The sequence below is a fragment of the Schistocerca cancellata genome, chromosome 2, assembly GCF_023864275.1.
Source record: "Schistocerca cancellata isolate TAMUIC-IGC-003103 chromosome 2, iqSchCanc2.1, whole genome shotgun sequence".
Classification (NCBI taxonomy): Eukaryota; Metazoa; Arthropoda; class Insecta; order Orthoptera; family Acrididae; genus Schistocerca; species Schistocerca cancellata.
This window is the reverse complement of record NC_064627.1, coordinates 416,818,940-416,840,580: the sequence shown is the minus strand read 5'-3', so window position 1 is coordinate 416,840,580 and position 21,641 is coordinate 416,818,940. Positions and strand designations below refer to the sequence as shown.

Sequence of the window (21,641 nt, the reverse complement as noted above, 5' to 3'; positions counted from 1 at the left end):
GGCTAGTGTAATTGGTTAATACAAACCATAAAAAAATTCACAGAAATATGTTTTTTAACACAAACCTACGTTTTTTTAAATGGAATCCCGTTAGCTTTGTTAGCATATCTGAACATATAAACAAATACATAATCAGTGCCGTTTGTTGCATTGTAAAATGTTAATTACAACCGGAGATATTGTAACCTAAAGTTGACGCTTGAGTACCACTCCTCCGCTGTTCGATCGTGTGTATCGGAGAGCACATCTGGTACTGCGGCGTGTACGACATTCATTACGCCAGAGATTGCAATTGTGTGCAGCAAATGATGGCCACCACATTGAACATCTATTGGCCTGACATGTCGGGACACACTCTATTCCACTCCGTAATTGAAAACGGAAACCACCCCTCATGGTAATGTACATGTGCGTCAGTGAAAAAGACCACTAAAAAGGTGTTAGCATGTGGACGTAATGTGCTGTTCCAGTCTCTTCTGTACCTAAGGTCCATCACCGTTCCCTTTGGATCCCTACGTAATTCGGTGCTCTCCGATACACACGATCGAACAGCGGAGGAGTGGTACTCAAGCGTCAACTGTAGGTTACCATATCTCCGGATGTAATTGACATTTTACAATGCAACAAACGGCACTGATTACGTATTTGTTTATATGTTCAGATGTGCTAGCAAAACTAACGGGGTTCCATTTAAAAAAAACGTAGGTTTGTGTTAAAAAACATACTTCCGTGCATTTTTTATGGTTTGTATTAACCATTTACACTAGTCCCTCTCCTCACGTTCGGTCTGTGGAATAGATTCGTCAGTATTTGATGTGGTTTACGAAATATATCCAGCGGTAACGTTAGGTGACTCACCCTGTATACCATATTTGGAAGAGGTTTTAAATGATCTTCCAAATGGTGACATAAACACTTTGGACCTTACCTATAAATTGGGTTGTGAGGGTTCACAGCAAATTCTGTTTAAACAGAAATTTTAAAACAGCCATGATATCAATGCTAACATGTTTCAGTCATCTTTAGTTCCTTTTCAACTATTAATCGCAAGTATAGACCTAACTGTTTGGAAAAAAGACGTAATACTGTAGCTAAGAAATAATGAATCTATTATAAATACTATACTTTTGTTTTATTTAATGCATAAATTATCATCCTGCGAATACCTTCTCTAGGTTCTCACACTACAGAAAAAACGAAATACTAATTTTGTCCAACATTTTACATGAAATACCCCTACGTGTGACATCTCCCTTGTAAGTGCAACGTCAGTGAATCTCGGTGGTTTGGTACTAACTAGTGTATATTTAAGTCCGAATGATTGTAGTTGTATTGAGTTTGAATATAAATAAAGTTAATTAATTTCTTGCTACCTGACGCACATTTTTGGCGTGGCTCTCTCTGCCACAATACAAGTTTTGATGCTGTTAGAGATCCCCCCTTGCTTTCACGGAAAGGCCCTGATGGAAGGTGTTTGTATTACCTTTCTCCGAGTGTTGAAATTTTTATTCCTCAACAAGAACCGAAACAGAGAACCTGAATTGCTCGCCGCAACCTTCGCTTTTGAAGCTCGTGGAAGTACTGATGTAGTCATTCCCAGCCGTCAAAAATAGTGAGTCCTTGAGCAAATATGTCGTAGTTGTGCAAAAGGGCGAAAATGAATTACATGCTAGCAACTTTTCGAATGAGCAGACAAATTTCAGGGATCATATTCTGCATAGTTAACGATAATCTGATGGAAATCAAAGAGAGAAAGAGAGAGAGAGAGAGAGAGAGAGAGAGAGAGAGAGCGAAATGAATTACTTTTGTTGCTGGAGTTTTGGTGCAGTAAATGAACGCAAGCCGCAACTTGGCATATACATTAACACACATTATGTAGCACACATAACAGTTCTGCAGTGTAGGGTGCCTCTCCTAAGAGCCATTGCTGACCTTCTCTTTGACATATCTGAGGAAAAAAACTTCCGACGGCATTTCCACGCGATTCCCAGTATTACAGAGAAGTCATTTTAGTTCTTATTGTTAAAAAATGTCTAAATAGAAATTTATGTGTGTAGTCGATAGTATAACTTCTAGTTAGTGTTGTGTGATACTAAACCCAAAGGTATTTATTGACAATAGCAGCCAAACACAAAAAGTATGCGACTGAGTACGGCTGCGGCATCTTCTCAGTCCCGTCATAAGGCGTGGCACGGCAGCCGTATGCAATAGTTGCTTGAAACACAGGTTTTTATGTGTTGTTACTGTCATAGAATGTTCTTGGACTCAATACAGCACCAGCCTAAGTTGTTCTTCTAACGATTTGGGACGATTATTTACAATTTAGACACTATTTTGTTTACAACGAGGACAAAAATGATGTTTTTGTTGACACTGGGTGTCGTATGAAGCTCTCCACGAGCAGTCTTCTATGAGCTGAGTCCATCTCTACATCACGAAGTGAAACTGAAAACATATTTAGAAACTTCAAAAGAAAGGCAGCTGACGACTCATAGGAGCGACAATCATTGTATACTCGTTTATATGCAACCCATCTTGGCACACTGTACAGACATCTTCGTTTGAGGAGTTCTGTTCCCACAGACAACCCAAATCCCATCCATTAGAGAACTGGATAGAGATTTCCCTTTCAGTGGGATGATTAATTTAGCACTCGCTCACGGTTTCGCAGCTATAAGTGAGCTGTGAACTACTTTGCGGTGCGTACGACAAGCAGTTGAAAAAGACTTAATGGTTTCTTGTTTTGTACAAAATAGCATTTTAAAAATATTATCAATAAACATGATCATTGAGTTTTGACATCGACGGGTGTTATCATAACGTTTTATATAATGTAGAATGTGTTAGTGACTATTCTGAGGATTAAGTATAATTAATACCACAAGACGAAGAAGTTATTTAACAGTAGTTGTCAATAGGTAGAATAGTGTGAAAGAATTTGTGGAAGACTTATGATCATCGATTCTCATGGGTCGTGCAGTAAAGTCTACGAACCAGTATCTCGCATCAAGTATCTCATCTCATCGTAATCTAAACACAATGTTCCACTTGTCTAGCACCCTAGCTGTGCCCATCCTTAAATCAAAAACTTTCGCCAACTCGCTCTCTCTTGCTGCTGTCTGCTTCTGGAAAAGGCTGCCCTGCACTCTGCTTAAAATTCAATGTCCTGTTGCTTTTGAAAAGAAGCTGAATCACACCCTTCAGCCAATTTCATGATGTTTTCCCAAAAAATAACATACGTGGCCAGTTTAGGCCTCCGTCAAACACTAAGCAGATGCTCCCATCTCTCCCAGTTACGCTTCTTTCTTATTTTTTTCTGAATCAATCAAGCCACTTTCTTTTCCCCTATCAACAGTATTTGGTTTTGATCTCGTCCCCCTTCCTTACCCTTTTTTACCCGTCCCCTGATGGCCATTGCTGCTAGCGCTCATGGTTTAAATCTGCCTGCCTGTAAAATTTCTCATTAATGTTGTATTATTAATGTCATAGTAGTTTCCACGCGTTAAATGTACACTACAAGTAACTTATAAAATACTTGTCTTAATGAATGTAACATCAAGCATATGTAGAATGCGTGGTTAGATGTAAGAGAGGGCAACATGGCCCCAATCTTGATATGTTACGTAAATAAATAAGCCACTAATTGATTAAGACTGATTTACAGTAATATAGAAGGTGCAGATAATGACGACATATTCTCATGAGATATGCCGAAATTGTATATCTTTTGAGATCTTTATTGTTACTAGTCCCAGCTGCAAATTGTCACAAATGATGACAAGTTATATCATTTAATGAAGGTGAGAGTGATAATTAAATGCTTCAAACAAGTTAACATTTGTGGAAATACGCAACTGACACTCTTACAACAAGTATTTTGTAAGATGTTAGTTTATTACATATGTATGATATTAATGTATTTTGATTTTCCTACAATGAAACAGGGAGGGGGCTCTTTTCTTTTTTTATTTTTCATCTTTGCCATTGCGGGACTCACTACTTTTGAGCCAACTCGTATGAGCAGGGTAAAAGTTTTCCCACTGGGAAGACGTGGGACGAAATTTCCTGTTCTGGGATAAGTGTGGTAACCGAGGGAAACTTGTCGGAAACTCTGGGTGTTGATTTCTACTGAATACGGAGGCTCTTATGTAGATAGTAACAAGGACATACGTTGTATGGAGTTCCATTATTCGCAGCTTTAATTACAATTTCGTGTTGTTCAATGGCCAGGTAAAAATCTCTCAATTGGAAGCCCTTCAACGACTTGCGTATACCTAATATACCCCCATTATCAACTGAGAAAAGGGTAGATACAGTATAACGGGGAATCCGAACTACATTTTATTCCTGACGAGTTCTGAAAACAATGAGAGGAGAGGCTAGATTAAATGAAAAGTTTCGTGCTCTGACCTGGATTCCATCCCACGACTTTCCGGTTTCCACGGACGCACTTTACCACTACACGATATTCGCTACTGAGAACCGAGAATAATTTAAACATTAAATGCATTGTCCGTCACATTTTATTGACGAAGTGCTATTTGATAATAACATGCGACGTAGATACGTAGGGAACTGACAGTCTGTACACGTTTTGCTCATTGTTGTTGCCTTGGGTAAACTTTGACTCAATTGAGGTATGTTTCTGGAAACACACTCCTGGAAATGGAAAAAAGAACACATTGACACCGGTGTGTCAGACCCACCATACTTGCTCCGGACACTGCGAGAGGGCTGTACAAGCAATGATCACACGCACGGCACAGCGGACACACCAGCAACCGCGGTGTTGGCCGTCGAATGGCGCTAGCTGCGCAGCATTTGTGCACCGCCGCCGTCAGTGTCAGCCAGTTTGCCGTGGCATACGGAGCTCCATCGCAGTCTTTAACACTGGTAGCATGCCGCGACAGCGTGGACGTGAACCGTATGTGCAGTTGACGGACTTTGAGCGAGGGCGTATAGTGGGCATGCGGGAGGCCGGGTGGACGTACCGCCGAATTGCTCAACACGTGGGGCGTGAGGTCTCCACAGTACATCGATGTTGTCGCCAGTGGTCGGCGGAAGGTGCACGTGCCCGTCGACCTGGGACCGGACCGCAGCGACGCACGGATGCACGCCAAGACCGTAGGATCCTACGCAGTGCCGTAGGAGACCGCACCGCCACTTCCCAGCAAATTAGGGACACTGTTGCTCCTGGGGTATCGGCGAGGACCATTCGCAACCGTCTCCATGAAGCTGGGCTACGGTCCCGCACACCGTTAGGCCGTCTTCCGCTCACGCCCCAACATCGTGCAGCCCGCCTCCAGTGGTGTCGCGACAGGCGTGAATGGAGGGACGAATGGAGACGTGTCGTCTTCAGCGATGAGAGTCACTTCTGCCATGGTGCATGTATCCCGTGCCACCCAACGTGCTCTAGAAGGTGTAAGTCAACTACCCTGGCCAGCAAGATCTCCGGATCTGTCCCCCATTGAGCATGTTTGGGACTGGATGAAGCGTCGTCTCACGCGGTCTGCACGTCCAGCACGAACGCTGGTCCAACTGAGGCGCCAGGTGGAAATGGCATGGCAAGCCGTTCCACAGGACTACATCCAGCATCTCTACGATCGTCTCCATGGGAGAATAGCAGCCTGCATTGCTGCGAAAGGTGGATATACACTGTACTAGTGCCGACATTGTGCATGCTCTGTTGCCTGTGTCTATGTGCCTGTGGTTCTGTCAGTGTGATCATGTGATGTATCTGACCCCAGGAATGTGTCAATAAAGTTTCCCCTTCCTGGGACAATGAATTCACGGTGTTCTTATTTCAATTTCCAGGAGTGTAGTATGGTTACGAAATGTTTGCTGCCTCTGCTGCGAAGGCAAGCGGTGAACCGACTTGGGCATAATTCTGAATAACTTTTCCACAGGACACTAATGTTGCTGGCGTACATCGGCTGTAAACGTGCTTGAAGGCCAACTGAAGTGCCTAAGTGGATCAACTCACAGCCCGTCAGCGGGGCCACCAGTTCGCTTAGCAAACACTCCTGTATGTGCACGCAAGGTACCTGCATCCAAGCTAATGATACCGCATCGACGGAAAAGAATGAAATTATCTCGACATTGTCGAAACGAGACTTCTGATACTTCGGGACAAATATCCAAATATTTTCTTCTTCATTGACGGATAAACATCAAGTGATCAGCGAGGGAGCTCATTCTGAAAGAAAACATTGTGATGGGGGCAGGATTTCTGCCAGAGAAATATTTTAGTGGTATTCCTATGATCTATAAACTAATTTAGATGGCATTCATGACCAATATGATCACGAATCCAGTTTTAGACATCGATTTCCCCTTTATGATTGTCTTCTCTTTGGTGTAAGAGAATGCACATTTTCACGTTGTTACATTTTTTCACAGAAGAACACCTATAAGAGACCAGACCTTAATCCAGTTGAATATTGAACCACTTGGATCGTGCTGTTCGCTATATTCAACAGCTGTAGGGATGTCTGTAGACAGTGTGCCTCCAGATATCCGTGGAGACCCTTCCTGCTATTGAGCTATTATGTGTGATGCAAACAGTGGTAACTGAATACACAAGCACGCGGTCGTATTAATGGACCTCAGCGATGTAAGCTCCTGGACATTAAAATGTGAAACACCAAGGACAATGACGGACGATGTGACCGAGCGGTTCAGTCTGGAACCGCGCGACCGCTACGGTTGCAGGTCCGAATCCTGCCTCGGGCATGGATGTGTGTGATGTCCTTAGGCTAGTTAGGTTTAAGTAGTTCTGAGTTCTATGGGACTGATGACTTCAGATGTTAAGTCCCATAGTGCTCAGAGCCATTTGAACCATTTTTTAAACCAAGGACAATAGCAAATAAAGTAATTTTACTTATTGTATTTTCAGAGCATAGTAGGAAGAATATATGATTAAATTTGTGAGTGAGTTGGGTGCAGGCCGTGAGTAGAATTTAGTTCTCAGCCTCGTCACTTCTGGTAACCTATAATGTCTCTAGTAGGGCTGAACATGAAGTCAAAATAAGTTTGGATAGTAAACACAGGTGCTCCAATTCCATGCCAGGTTCATCAGTCTTAGTTCAGAGAGCCTCATTCTTGTTGCTATTGTACTGGCGGGACTCTTATTTCTTGTCGCATTATCTGTAACGAGTCTTCGTATGTTTGGAGGAATACAAGTTAAGTAAATCTTCTGTTTACTGTGATAACTTGTCTGCTAATCATTTATGCTCCCGTCCATCTCTCTTACTACGGCAGTTGCTGCACCACTCTGCAGCCCGCCTCTCCTTGTGTACGAGGCAGTACGCAACGAAGTCAATGAAAACACCAGGGTGCTAACGCCGTACAGTGATTCGCAGGAAGGTGAAGTGAGATGAGTTGACAGTCTTGCCTGAAGACGAAGACTCCCCCGGCGAGCTCTGCGCCGGTCATGAGCAGGGCGGTGAGCACGTCGGAGCAGCCCCGCAGCACGTCCTCGATGTGGGTGTACGGGCACGCGGTCGCCTCTCCCCAGCTCGACGACCACCACACCGTCAGCAGGAACAGGAACGCCGCGTACGCCCATACGCCGTAGTTGTCGGCCACTGCAACAGCAACACCCAAAGCCAATCAGGCCTCAGCTTCGAGTGAAAATCGTGCGCTGACCATTCTTGCAAAGTCAATACAGGAACGCCCTCACATATCTTCCATATCAAGTGAACCGACTAATTTGCTTATTTTTATTACAAGTCATGTACTCAGTGCAGTCAGTTCCACCGAAAGCAAATATTCCAAATGGCACAGAAAACAAAAACATACACGAAACGTCCTGGCAGATTCTGAAATCATACACATTTAGTGCCATATATTCGAGTTAATGGTGCTACAGAAAGGAGGGACCAATATCGCAATAGACCTGCAAATTTCTCCCAACTAAGTGCCCTGTATATCCTACAAGCATCATTAACAATACGCTGTTAGTGCTAGTATGATGGAGTCTCTTGTTACGCGATAAGCATTGACTTTCAGTTATTATCAGAGAAAACCTTCCACAAATTTCAAGAAGAAGTAATGGACAAACATTCTGTGAAACTTCTACAGTGAGACGAAAAAACTTATGGGATGCCTCCCAATATCGTGTCGGATCTCTTTCTGCCCGGAGTAGTGAAGCAGATCGACGTGACGTGGACTCAACAAGTCGTTGGAAGTCCCCTGCAGAAATATTGAGCCATGCTGCCTCTATAGCTGTCTATAATTATGTGAGTGTTGCCAGTGTAAGATTTTGGCACGAACTGACCTCTCAATTACGTCCCATAAATGTTCGATGGAATCATGTCGGGCGGTCTGGGTGGCTAAATCATTCGCTCTAATTGTCCAGAATGTTTTCAAACAAGTGGCGAAAAATTGTGGCCTGTTGACATGATATTGTTGCTCGGGGACATGAAGTCCTTGAATGCAAATGGTCTGCAAGTAGCAGAACATAAGCATTTCCAGTCAATGATCGGTTCAGTTGGAACAGAGGATCCAGTCCATTCAATGTAAACACAGCCCACACAATTATGGAGTCACACCATCAGCTAGCACAGTGCCTTGCTCACAACTAGGATCCATGCCTTCGTGGGGTCTGCACGACACTCGAACAGGCCATCAAGTCTTATCAGCTGAAATCGGAAGTCATCTGACCAGACTATGGTTTTCCAGTAGCCTAGGGTCCAACCAACATGGTCAGGAGGCAAGGCGAGGCGCCACAGACGATGTCGTGCTGATAGCAAAGGCACTCGCGTCGGTCGTCTGCTGCCGTATCCCATTAACGAGAAATTTCTCCGCACTGTTCCAACGGATACGTTCGTCATACGCTCCACGTTGACTTCTGCGGTTATGTGTTGCTTGTCTGTCAGCACTGACAATTCTATGCAAACGCCGTTGCTCTCGGTCGTTAAGTGAAGACCATCACCCACTGCGTTGTCCGTAGTGAAAGCTAAGGTTTGAGATTTTGTATTCTCGCCACACTCTTGACACTGTGGATCTCAGAATATTGAATTCCCTAACGATTTCAGAAATGGAATGCCCCATGCGTTTAGCTCCAACTACCATTCCACGTTCAGAGTCAGTTAATTCCCCTCGTGTGGCCATAAACACGTCGGAAACCTTTTCACATTAAGTCACACGAGTACAAATGACAGCTCCGCCAATGCACTGCCATTTTGTCCCGCATGTGCGCTGTACTACCGCCATACATATACGTGATTATCGCTATTCCATAACTTTTGCCACCTCAGTGTACATCCACTAAAGCTCTCACCGCAGAAATCGAAAGCCATGCCAGAATCTACAGTAAGTCTCCTACGAGTGATTCAACAGTAAGTATCAAAGCTGACAGGCACCCATATTTTATTACTTTTATACATCTTTTCCGATATTGGCCTAGTTTTACGATAGGTAGTTTTGTCTTATGCAGGTAGCATTTCCAGCGGGATTGGTAGCATTCTGCGGAAACGCAGGGTGAAGAGTGTTTCTTAGACCACCATCTACGATTAGGGGCCCTTTAGGGTCTGTAATGGGTTATCTTGGTCTGAGTGAGGTGGGTTTCTACTATATCGCACGCAAGCAGTTATGACATTTCATATAGCGATCAGACGATCAGGACCGTGGAGAACTGGTATATTGGGCATAAGTGGCACAGACGTTTACAACAGCCGAGCAAATTTGCTATTCCAGGACACTGCCTTGGTACCGATCGTCCTACGGAACACAATACAGAAATTCTGGTTTGCACTTCCGGCTCATTAGGATAGTGTTACGATGGAAGCAGTCGAGATTAAATTTTCTAGTGAGCTTATAAATAGTCTCTGTTTAAAAGTTCACTAGCAAATTTAGCCCGTTGAGAATTAATATTCACTAACTTCTGAATACTGTTATCTCTGGTTTTGTGGTGGCGCTAATTGTTGGTTTATGTGTCGTTTTTCTGTATATGCTGTGTTACAGTTCTTGAAAAGGGTAGCCATGTTCTGCCGGGGGTTTAAATTTCCTTGCACACCGCTTCCTCGTTTCGTTTGTTCATTGAAAATGCTCATCTTATGAATGTAACGGCAAATGCGGATGAGCTGCAGCGGTGCGGAACTTCGGTGAGCTTTATCTGGATTCCATACCATTTCAACACAACTAGTGTGTGGAGCTCGCTGCAAAGAAGTAACGAACAACGAGCGGTTCCTTCTCTCCGGTTACAATGAGTTTGATCACGTCCATGCATTAATACCACGAGGATATATCGGAGAGTAGTAAGACACATGTCAACAGAGGGGTTGTCAGTATTATAATGAGCAACATGCTCCACGTAGAAAATCACGATTTACTGACTGAACATGTGACAAATAATATATTTCGATCGCAATACCACTAGCAAAATATAATTTGTGTTTCGAATTACAGGTCGCACGGACAACTTGCCGAATCCCTGATGCTTATCGTTTGGAGGTGACAATTAACGCGTAATCGTCCGATGATACGAACTAGTCATATCTACGGGATAGGAATAAGGAATTAGGTAATTTCTCTGAGCGTTTTATTCTTTTCTACTGACTTTCACAGGACAGGCAAGAGAGGTTCGGCAAAGTGTCCGTCCGACCTAGTATCATATGATTAAAATCACAAACAACTTATTTTTAGCGGTATCGTGATCGAAAGTAACATTGTACAAGTGATAAGAATTAAAAAATCTATTTTCCGCTAGTGTACACTGAAAAATTTGAAAAATTTTCCCGATTCACTGTTAGGTTGGTCTTTGTTTACCAAGATAGTCCACTTTCGCATTGATAGACTTCAAATGACTTTTCCCTTTATATAAATTAGTTAGTAATAGTAAAATAAGTAACTGGTATTCGGCGACGATCTGTGAAATCTATCCGAAAGGAAACTAACCTCGCGTACGAGTTGGGTGCGGAGACGACTTTGCTCTCGGTACCAATTTCCAAGAGAATACCAGAGAGTGTGTGGATCGCTGAAATTATCTCTCTTTATAGAGTGAACCGATGTGCAGCAGCGTAAAGCGAATCAGGATCATTGTCTTTCATGCAAAATTCTAAATCAGTTGAGCCTTTTGAGCACACCACGCAGCCAACACCAAGATTAAATCTGCCTGTAGTCCACGTGGAATGCCTGTAGCAGGCACAAAGCCGCATACTCATGACAAAATTGGTGGCTTATTTTGTCCTTAATGTTAGTCGCGTAGTTAGTAAATTGTCTGAAGAAGAAACTTGATATGTATTTAGACTACTCAGTCTTTAGAGCGAGTGACAAAATATCTAGGGTGGATTCCGAATTTGTTAAATAGTTACCTTTTGCCAGGGTAATTCTGGGCCATTTCATTACGGAGACTGTCCATACAAATGTATACAGCTTTCTAAAATTTGTAATATGAAATTTGGTCTTTACTGCTTTTCTTAAGCATTTATAGCTTTTTGTTGCAATATTTATGCCTTTCTCTGACATTTTACGAGGTAGGCTACTTCATACATGCTTGTGAACATATCAAGATGAGAAAAAGGGTAATTTTACTACTTTTTAGGCGAACTGCTTTACGAGATCAAGCACTGAATCTGTGCCTTTTGGACCATAGACCTATAAAATGTTAAAGAATGAACATTTCTCCTTAGTGGCTGACCAGTATAAACAAAATTCAGAAAATGCTTCTAGGACTGTGTAGGAAAGCTAAAAATTCTTTCATGTATCTGGTCTTGCTGCTTTTCGTTGCTATCATTACTGTACGAGATTGTTCACATTACTGTGTCACAATAAGAATCTTTCTTTCTGCTGCAGAGTGTGTGTTGCAATAAAACTTCAACACTGATTCAAGCCATGTGCCGGACAAAGACCTAAAAAGAATCTCTTGCTTCTCGCAAACAAAGCTCTTACGGAATAGCAAAGCTCGTGCCATTGATTGAGCATAATGCACTCCATGGCTCTATGAGAGTCTTAAAAGCAGGAGATATGTACTTCTGATCGGGTAAGTGCTTTGATCTGGCTTTGACATGGGCTACGGTAGGTGAGTTGGTAAGAACATTTCCCGAGGAACTCACCAGTTAACAGTTTTGATTTTGTTGCTTCAATTGTGAGTGTGTATATTGTTACATTATGGACACAGCTTCCCAAATACACGAACTTCTAATTTATTCAATAGAGAGTTGGGTTGGGTTGTTTGGGGAAGGAGATCAGACAGCGAGGTCATCGGTCTCATCGGATTAGGGAAGGTCGGGGAAGTAAATCGGCCGTTCCCTTTGAAAGAAAACATCCCGGCATTTGCCTGGACCGATTTAGGGAAATCACGGAAAACCTAAATCAGGATGGCCGGACGCGGGATTGAACCGTCGTCCTCCCGAATGCGAGTCTAGTGTCTAACCACTGCGCCACCTCGCTCGGTAAATCGAGAGTAATTGAGGACATAGCGACATTCACTTGCATGGTATCGTGTACAGGTGACGCTATTAACTGATTGCAATACACGGAGAGAAATGGAAAGTGTCAAGCTATGAATACCTTGAGCTCACGCTACCAAACTAGAGCTCCAGTATTTCCATGCCTATGGGATACATCCTTATGGAGCTTATTTTCAGTGCAGAAAAAGCTATTGTTCAAGAAGAAAAATGGTGTGCTTACCCTACATGACTATAGGGTGTGTCCTGTTTGCGAATTTTCAAATGGACACAGACAGCATGTCTATAGGACATGCACTGTAGGTTTTCTCCATCCTTCGACTTAGAGAAAGATCGAATCGTACCGGCAGATCTCACAGACTATAGTGCAAAGACTGCAGGGCGAGTGATTTCTGGATGGACTGAAGACAATGGTGTGGCAATAAAAGTAGGCGAGGGTCCATCCAGAAATATTACACCACGTGATTATAGTAGGATTGATTGATTGGCGTCTGAGAAGTACCGGTAGGTGGGTAACAACAAACAAAATCCGAGCAGAAGTTGCAGACAGAGAATCACCAAGAACCGTCAGGAGCAGATTACTGGAAGCAGGGTTGAGGTCTCGAGTTGCGACGAGCCGTTTACCGCTGACGCCATACCACAGGCTACATAAACTTGCATAGTAGAACACTGAGTGGCCTTCTGTAGTGTTCAGCGATGAGTCACGTTTCTGTGCGTGGTGGACAGATCGATCTCAACGTATCCGTAGACGACCTCGTTAAAAGTCACTGTATGCAGCGAATCTCGAGAGCCATACTACTACAACCCCTGGAATCATGGTGTGGGAGTTATAAGAGATGTAACAACAGGACATATTAGGTAAATGATGCAGGGAGACTGAGTGTCCGCCAGTTTGGTCAATAATGGCAAATCCTGTCGTCGTACCTTCATCAGGGTTCTAGTTGACATATTCCAGCAGGATAATGCATGACTCCTTACTAAAGATCGAAGTACAAATGCCTCGAGGAATGAACAGATCCATTACTGAGCTGCCAGGATCCCTGATTTAAAACTCACAGATCCGCCCTCGCCAAGATTTGTGGTCCTGGAGGGCGCACGTGCTCTGCAAGCGCAGTCGACTCCGCTCACCGCTCCGGTCCCCCCCCCCCCCCCCCCCTCCCCCACTGCGCTATTCCGAGCAAGTCTGTGAGTAGACGGCTGTATGCTAAAGGCTATACATGCGGGAAACTTAAGAAGCCGTGTTTGCGAAACAGTGAGAGTACTTCTGCAAGGGGAATATTGCAATATTGCAGCATACGTTTATAAGAAGATTTTATCACAAGTGTTTATTCTGTATTTTTTATTTTTCCGCCAAAGCAATAACTTTACTACTTAATTCAGTAACTACAGTAGACTGTGCTAATACGGTAATCGGAACTACAAAAACATTTACACACAGTCATTTAATATTAACTTCTGGTTCTTACAAATTTATACACATTTCAATTTTAGAATATTAATACATTTGGAACTATGGTTCGTGATACAAACACACGGTGTTACGCACATTAAAATCTATTAACTTATAAGTTAGTTTGACTTTCTCGATTTCGTAACAGAAGAAAAACCGTTCGCACACATGCGTTGAACCAAACACTGAAATAACGTTAGCGACTTGCCTCTGGAATCGAGGATATTAGTGTCTTGTAAATTCCTGAGTTGGACAAACAAGTCATTGAGCTGGCTGGAGAAGAAGACGGCTATCAGCTCAGGCTGTGAGGTAATGAGGAGGTGTATCAGCAGCCAAAAGCGAGAACAGATTGATAAATAAATTGAAGCCAGTCTTCAATGTAGAAAGTCTGGGAGTCTCTTTCAGAACTAATGATGAAATGTTTCAATTATTGAAACATAATCAGTCTTGTTTGGCTCGCAAATGGCTGCTTTTGGTTTCGGAAAATGCTTCAGGACATGAATTTGCAGGCGATTTTTCCATAGGATTGATGTTTGTTTGATAACATCAATCTTGGCCGCCGTATCTGTTATCAAATTATTCTCCCCTTGCATTAAAAGATTTAATGAAATTAAATAATTAGTGATATAGACCATAAAAATGTTGTCACTGCTCTATTTACCCTTAACACACTGCCGGCCGATGTGGCCCTGCGGTTAAAGGCGCTTCAGTCTGGAACCGCGTGACCGCTACGGTCGCAGGTTCGAATCCTGCTTCGGGCATGGATGTGTGTGATGCCCTTAGGTTAGTTGGGTTTAATTATTTCTAAGTTCTAGGCGACTGATGACCTCAGAAGTTAAGTCGCATAGTGCTCAGAGCCATTTGAGCCTTAACACACTTTTTTCCTTAATGACGACCTTAAGTTCAGCCAACATACACTCTAGTTCGACAGAAGACAAGTGCATGATATCGTTTTTGTGGCTTGTGTTGTAATGATGTTCCAATGAAATTTTTTCCAGCTCGGGATAAGGCGATAGCATATCAAACACTTTGGAGAGCCTTCAGTCTATATGATGATCAAATGGCTCTGAGCACTTTGGGCTTAACATCTGAGGTCATCAGTCCCCTAGAACTTAGAACTAGTTGAACCTAACCAACCTAAGGACATCTCACACATCTATGCCCGAGGCAGGATTCGAACCTGCGAACGTAGCAGTCGTGCGGTTCCAGACTGTAACGCCTAGAACCGCTCGGCCACTCCGGCCGGCAGACTATATGAAAAGTAAAGCGACTGCCATTCAGCTTCTCCACATTTTATTCTTTTGACAAGTGCGTAGAAGCCACGGTATTCCTAAAACAGAACGTAAATCTAATTAAACAGAATTGGTATTTTTGGCAAACTGTGACAAGCCGACTGCCTTGCCCTAGAGCCGTTTGACTGCAGCCTCTTCACGTTCCTCGCTACCCCTCAGCCCCACTCGCCACTGCGTTCATAGCGCTAGCTAGGGGCCCGGCCGGAGCGCTCGCGTTAGTGGAGCGCTGTTCCGGCACGCCTGCCATAGATAGGGTCTGATATTAGGACGTATACTTTCATACCACCCTCCAGCCAACAACCACCACGGGCTGGCATAGCTCATGTTTCAGGCAAGGCAAGAAATTCGGAGACAGTTTGCTTACACGCCACAACGAGTACAATGGTTTGTGATGTTTGGGCTCGCACCATACACCGACGTTGATGACGGTTTGAAACTCTAATCGTTCAATACCCGTTATGTGATGAACATGTCCACAAAGTTTGACGTATGTCGAACTGGTGCCCCTTGGCGTAACTTGGCGCAGCAGTCGGCGCAGACTTTGTGGTTGTGAGGAAGCGCGGGGGACCAGGTCGCTGTGCGTGAACAGCGCACCGTGCGCTAGCCAGTAGTGAGCGCCGGCCTGGCCGCCCAGCCGCTCTACCGTATATATAGACAGCCGGCCGCGCTGGCCCACGGCCACGCCTCGCCACGCCACGCAGCCCGACCCTGCTAACAAAACAAGCCGCCGTGTTGCACATCACTCCGGCGCGACTACGGCCTCCTTTATACGGTCAGAAAATGAATGCACCTTGGAAAAGATGTAACATACGAACGGACCAAATGTTTCCTGACATTAACATTTCCTGAAGCCAGTAACATATCACTTGCGAAAATTAAACTGCCTTTCACATCTGCAACATCTACATCTACGTGCTTACTCTGCTATTCACAATAAAGTGCCTGGCGGAGGGTTCAATGAACCACCTTCAAGCTGTCTCTCTACCGTTCCACTCTTGAACGGCACGCGGGAAAAGAGAGCACTTAAATTTTTTTGTGCGAACCCTGATTTCTCTTATTTTATAATGATGATGATTTCTCCCTATGTAGGTGGGTGACAACAGAATGCTTTCGCGATCGGAGGAGAAAACTGGTGATTGAAATTTCATGACAAGATGCCGTCGCAACGAAAAACGCCTTTGTTTTAATGATTACCACTCCAATTCACGTATCATGTCTGTGACACTATCTCCGCTGGCCGGAGTGGCCGAGCGGTTCTAGGCGCTACAGTCTGGAGCCGCGCGACAGCTACGGTCGCAGTTTCGAATCCTGCCTCGGGCATGGATGTGTGTAATGTTCTTAGGTTAGTTAGGTTTAAGTATTTCTAAATTGTAGGGGACTGATGATCTCAGAAATTAAGTCCCATAGTGCTCAGAGCCATTTTTGAAACTATCTCCCCTATTTCGCGATAATACAAAACGAGCTGCCCTTCTTTATACTTTTTCGATGCCATCCGTCAGTCCCACCTGATGCGGATCCGACACGGCACAGCAGTACTCCAGAATAGGGCGGACAAGCGTGGTGTAAGCAGTCTCTTTAGTAGACCTGTTGCACCTTCTAAGTGTTGTGCCAATGAATCGCAGTCTTTGGTTTGCTCTATCCACAATATTATCTATGTGATCGATCCAGTTTAGGTTATTTGTAATTGTAGTCCCTAAGTATTTAGTTGAATTTACAACCTTCAGATTTGTGGGGCTTATCGCGTAATCGAAATTTAGCTGATTTCTTTTAGTACTCATGTGAATAACTTCACACTTCATCTTCACCTTCCTCTCAGGCATCGATTCAGTATTTACAACTTCGAAAGTAGCAAATTTTCTTCGGATGTTCGTATAATAGCCGCTTCTTCGGAATTAAAGAAGTCAGTGGATAAAAATCAAGGTTGCCGTAAACCATAGGTGTCCAATCCGCGGCCCGCGGGATGCATGCCACCCAAAGCAATTATCGGTGCGGCTCAAGAAGTGAGCATCGAGCGATAAAATAATAATAAAAAAATCCATAAAATTCCGTTTATTGAAAATCGAGTATTTTCAATTTGAAACTCCTGCCACTCGATGCTATTCTCTCATTGGTCCATCCTGTTCTTAAAATTTCCGCCCGTGCTCTACTTGAGCCCACAAGACTCTTTCTTGCAACCGACAAATACACCATACTCGCTAGTCTGTTATCTTGCGGCTACTTCAGTTGCAACTGCCAAATTAGAGGATTAGAGCCGTATAATAAAACTAATTTATGGAGATACAAGGAAGTTCTTTGTTATTTCGATGCAATTATGATAAGGTAGTTCTGAATTTATTAAAGAATGATTAGAAAGTGTGGCAGATATAATTTGTCCTGACAAGAAAGGAGATATTTCTGTAATCAGTTTGACTAATCAAACTATTGTCAAGAGAACTGATGAGCTTGGGAAACCTATTGAGACGAATCTGAAAAGTAAAACGAGTGCTTTAGATTTTATTCAATGACGATGGATGAAAGTACCGACGCTACTAATACGGCCAAAGTTTTCATATTTATTAGAAGTATTAATGATGAATGTCATGTTACCGAATAAATGGTTTCATTAATATCATTAAAAGAAATTTACAAGAAGGAGTGAAACAAAAGTTAAAACGGTTACCTTTGTCTCTTGCCAGTATATCTGGCGTAGTTATTGATGGCGTCCCGGCTATCATAGGTAAAAAAGAGGAGCTAGTAAAATTAATAAAAGACGAAGCCATTGCTGTCACAAACTCTCATTTGATAATATACCATTGCACAATGCACCAAGAAAATATATCACGTTATGCAAATCTTCGTGAAGACTGTGTTTTATAAGGGCCAAGGACTGAATTGACCCCAATTACAGGAATTTCTCACACTTCGGATACTCGGTATAGTTACATCGTATACTTCACAGAAGTAAGGTCACTCAGTCTAAGACAGCTAGTAGAAAGACTTTATAACATAATTAATGAAATCAAATTGTTCATGATAACAAAAGCAAAATATGTGACAGAACTGGACGACGCTAATTGGGAGGCTTATTTAGCTCTTGGTAGAGTCGACTGCTTATTTAGATAACTTAAACAGGCGTCTTCAAAGTAGTAACCTACTTATCAGTACAATGTTTCAAACAATAGAAGTGTTCCAAACGAAACTGAAATTATAGCAAGCACAAGAAATTGCAAACAACCTTTTCATTTCAACCCGTTGGCCAAACATAATCCTAAAGATGGGATGAAATATGCAGCCATATTTTTCGATTTGATGCAATAACCTGAAAATCGATTTTCTAAAAAACAATCAAAATTATTGTATTCATGCAATATCTTTTGCAAACAATATAGATACTTCGCCGGAAGATTTTCAGATTGAATATAGAGCTGTGATCTGACATCCAACTAAAAGAAAAAAAGGATCAAGTACCTTTGTTGAACTTTTACAGATCATCCCTGACCAGAGACAAATATCCCTTGCTGCACAGTCATGTGTTATATATATATACCATCTTTGTTTGGAACCACACATGGTTTTGAACAGTTATATTCACGAGTAAAGCACACAAAGAGTAAAAATGGAACCAAAATCTCAAATTAATACCTTGAGAACACCATGAGAATTGCAATCACTTCGATATAAACTGATATTGATACATTAGTTTCCCGAATTCAAATCCAAATTTCACATAATTGCATAGATTTACAATTACTTATATACAAAGTTATTACTAAAATCTCACGTATAACGCTACAAATAATTTCATCTTGATTTTTCACGATAAATAATCATAAATTAACAAGTTCTAAAGTACTTAAATGTGTTAGTTATATACCTCCAACATACCACCCCTCCTCCCACGTCAGCGATATTGTTGGTGTTACATATTAACAAGAAAAGGGAAATAAGGTCATAACTCAAGAACAACGGTTAAGCTTACGTAAACACATTTAGAGATTTAAGTTGTATATAACAGAATTTAATTTCACAGAGATCATTAAAATTTGCTGGCTGAGGCAGTACATGATGCTTCTCCGATGATAGGTGGTTGTTACGAAATTGTGAATCTGTTAGCACCAGCATAGAGGGCATAAATAAAATTTGAGGGTTAATGTGACTATTTTCTTGCATATCCACTAACACAAGGAAAGGGAAATCAGTTTTATTGTAGGTGTAGAAACATCTTGTAGACAGGCTATTTTTATCACTTACACAGTTGTACTTGCATTTTTACGATGAGGAAGGGTGGTGAAAGATATACATATATTCGACCCAGTTACAGAAATTTGTGGGAGCTTCACCAAGAAGCCTGAAGGAGTCCCTGCTCTCGATTTTCTGCTGCGGAATGCTACACACTATTGTGGCTGGAAAGTTCTCGTATTGGGCTTGGATGAGGGACAGCTTTGGATATGAGAAATCATACTATCAGATCAGTTCTCGTCAGTTGGCTTCCAGTGCCCATAGAAATTTGCCAGCCACATTTCTGTTGTGAATGTCTGGGATAAAATCATGAACAAAGCCCACCTCCGAAGTGGCTGAAGGCGAAGAGACAACGAAGAGACTGCCTAAGAAGAAGCTGCATGGTTGCTGTAACACGGGTATGAGCACGAGGTAGACTGGGAGAGAGAACTGAGAGAGCCAAAACGGCATAATCATCATCTCGTGTGAAGTCTGACAGCACAGACAGCTGGTGACGCTGCTATTCAACTATGATGAATTAGTGCTTCTAGATGAGTGAGTACTGCACTGTATAGGGTTTGCAAAACTAGAGAATACCAGCGATGTACCACACAGACTTTTAACCACACTATAGAACATTACGGTTAAAAGTACTGTGGAAAGCTTACAATCACTCAGTGCAGATAATGACGAACTAGTTTTCTGGATTGTGCCTTATCCGAACGACGATGAACGCTTTTTACGTATAAAACATTTATAGAAGAATGTGGATGTCAGCAGGTTTCTTCCATTGATAAAATTTTCTCATGTGATCAGGCGACTTGTGACGTCGTCTTGCCGCAATGTTTCGATGCGTTCCGTAGCCATCATCTTGAGGTGAAGTGTCTTGGTGCTCTCTCACTCTCATCTGTTACTTTCCTCTCTTTGGAGAAGTGTGTTGGGGAGTTTGTAGCCTTTAGGCCTTTACTCCTTGTGTTTACTTGTGTGTGTGATTATTTTATGTGATTGCGTAATGTAGTGAATGTTCTGTGTGGCCGGCCGGGGTTGCCAAGCGGTTAAAGGCGCTACAGTCTGGAACCGCGTGACCGCTACGGTCGCAGGTTCGAATCCTGCTTCGGGCATGGATGTGTGTGATGTCCTTAGGTTACTTAGGTTTAAGTAGTTCTAAGTTCTAGGGGACTGATGACCTTAGAAGTTAAGTCCCATAGTGCTCAGAGCCATTTGAACCATTTTTTTTGTTCTGTGTGTGTCTGGTACTTGCCTGAGGTTGACGAGATTTTTTGATATTGTGGGGGAGGGAACAGGATTAGGGATTGGATATAGGGATTTTCCCATCGACTTAGTCGTCGAAGATCGTCATTGGGCGTTCGTGCTTGTTGCGGGACATGTCATACCGACCTAGGGAGAGGATGAGGACATTTCCTGATCTGGAAGAGCTCTCATAGAAGGCCCTTGCCAGTTATTGAGAACGTTCTTTTTGGAGGGGGATTTCAGCTGCAGCGTACAAGTCGTCGGTGGGGAATCCCAGTGGTAAATGCAGTGCCCTCCTGAGGGGGCAGTTCCGCAGCCTCTGGAGTTTGTCCAGTTGCGCATCCTCAGACAGGGCATGCATACTCCATTACTAACTGTATAAGGGCCTGATATACATTCACTCCTACAGAACACGGAAGGGAGCTGGTTGTGTTGAGGACTGGGTATAGGATGGACATTCTGGCACAGACCTTTCTGTGGACCTCGTGTGCGTGGGGTTTCCACGTAAGACGAGAGTCCAAGGTTACGCCAAGATACTTGGCGGTTCTGCACCAGAGGTGTTGGGTTCCGTTTAGGTGAAGGTGGAGAGGGGAGGGGGAGGCGTTGAGGAGGTCCGCGCCTTCCGAGCCTCCGGGTGATCAGATAGCCTGCATCTTCTCAGAGTTTATGGTGATACGCCAGCGAAGGGCCCAAGTGTCTTTGTCATTTGAAATCCTTTGTAGCCTACGGATGACCATTCCTTGTACGCATTACGCGTGTAGAAGGCTGTGTCGTCTGCATATTGTGCGGTGTGCACCAGGGGGTCGTTGGTGTGTTCCCAGTGTACAAACTATACCATTCCCTGTGGCACCCCAGCACGAATACGCCTTTTGGTGAAGGTGGCTGTTTTTAGTTTAACAGAGAAAGCTCTATACATGAGATAGCTTTTAATTTGCTTAACTATGCTCCGAGGGAATCCTTGTGTGTATAACTTGTAGAGTAGCTCTGAGTCGAAGGCTTTGGCTGTGTCTAGTAGCACTATCTCGCAGTAGTCTCTGTGGT

The 21,641-nt window shown here is 43.1% G+C and overlaps 1 protein-coding gene across 1 annotated transcript in view; it reads right to left on the bottom strand.

Annotated features, from left to right (window-relative positions):
* LOC126161861 (aquaporin-11) overlaps window positions 1–21,641 on the bottom strand; it is a 235,266-nt gene that overhangs the window by 73,784 nt on the left and 139,841 nt on the right. The window contains exon 3 of the mRNA XM_049917977.1: window positions 7,394–7,586. Coding sequence (XP_049773934.1) covers window positions 7,394–7,586 — 193 coding nt within the window. The remainder of the gene's footprint in view (window positions 1–7,393; window positions 7,587–21,641) is intronic.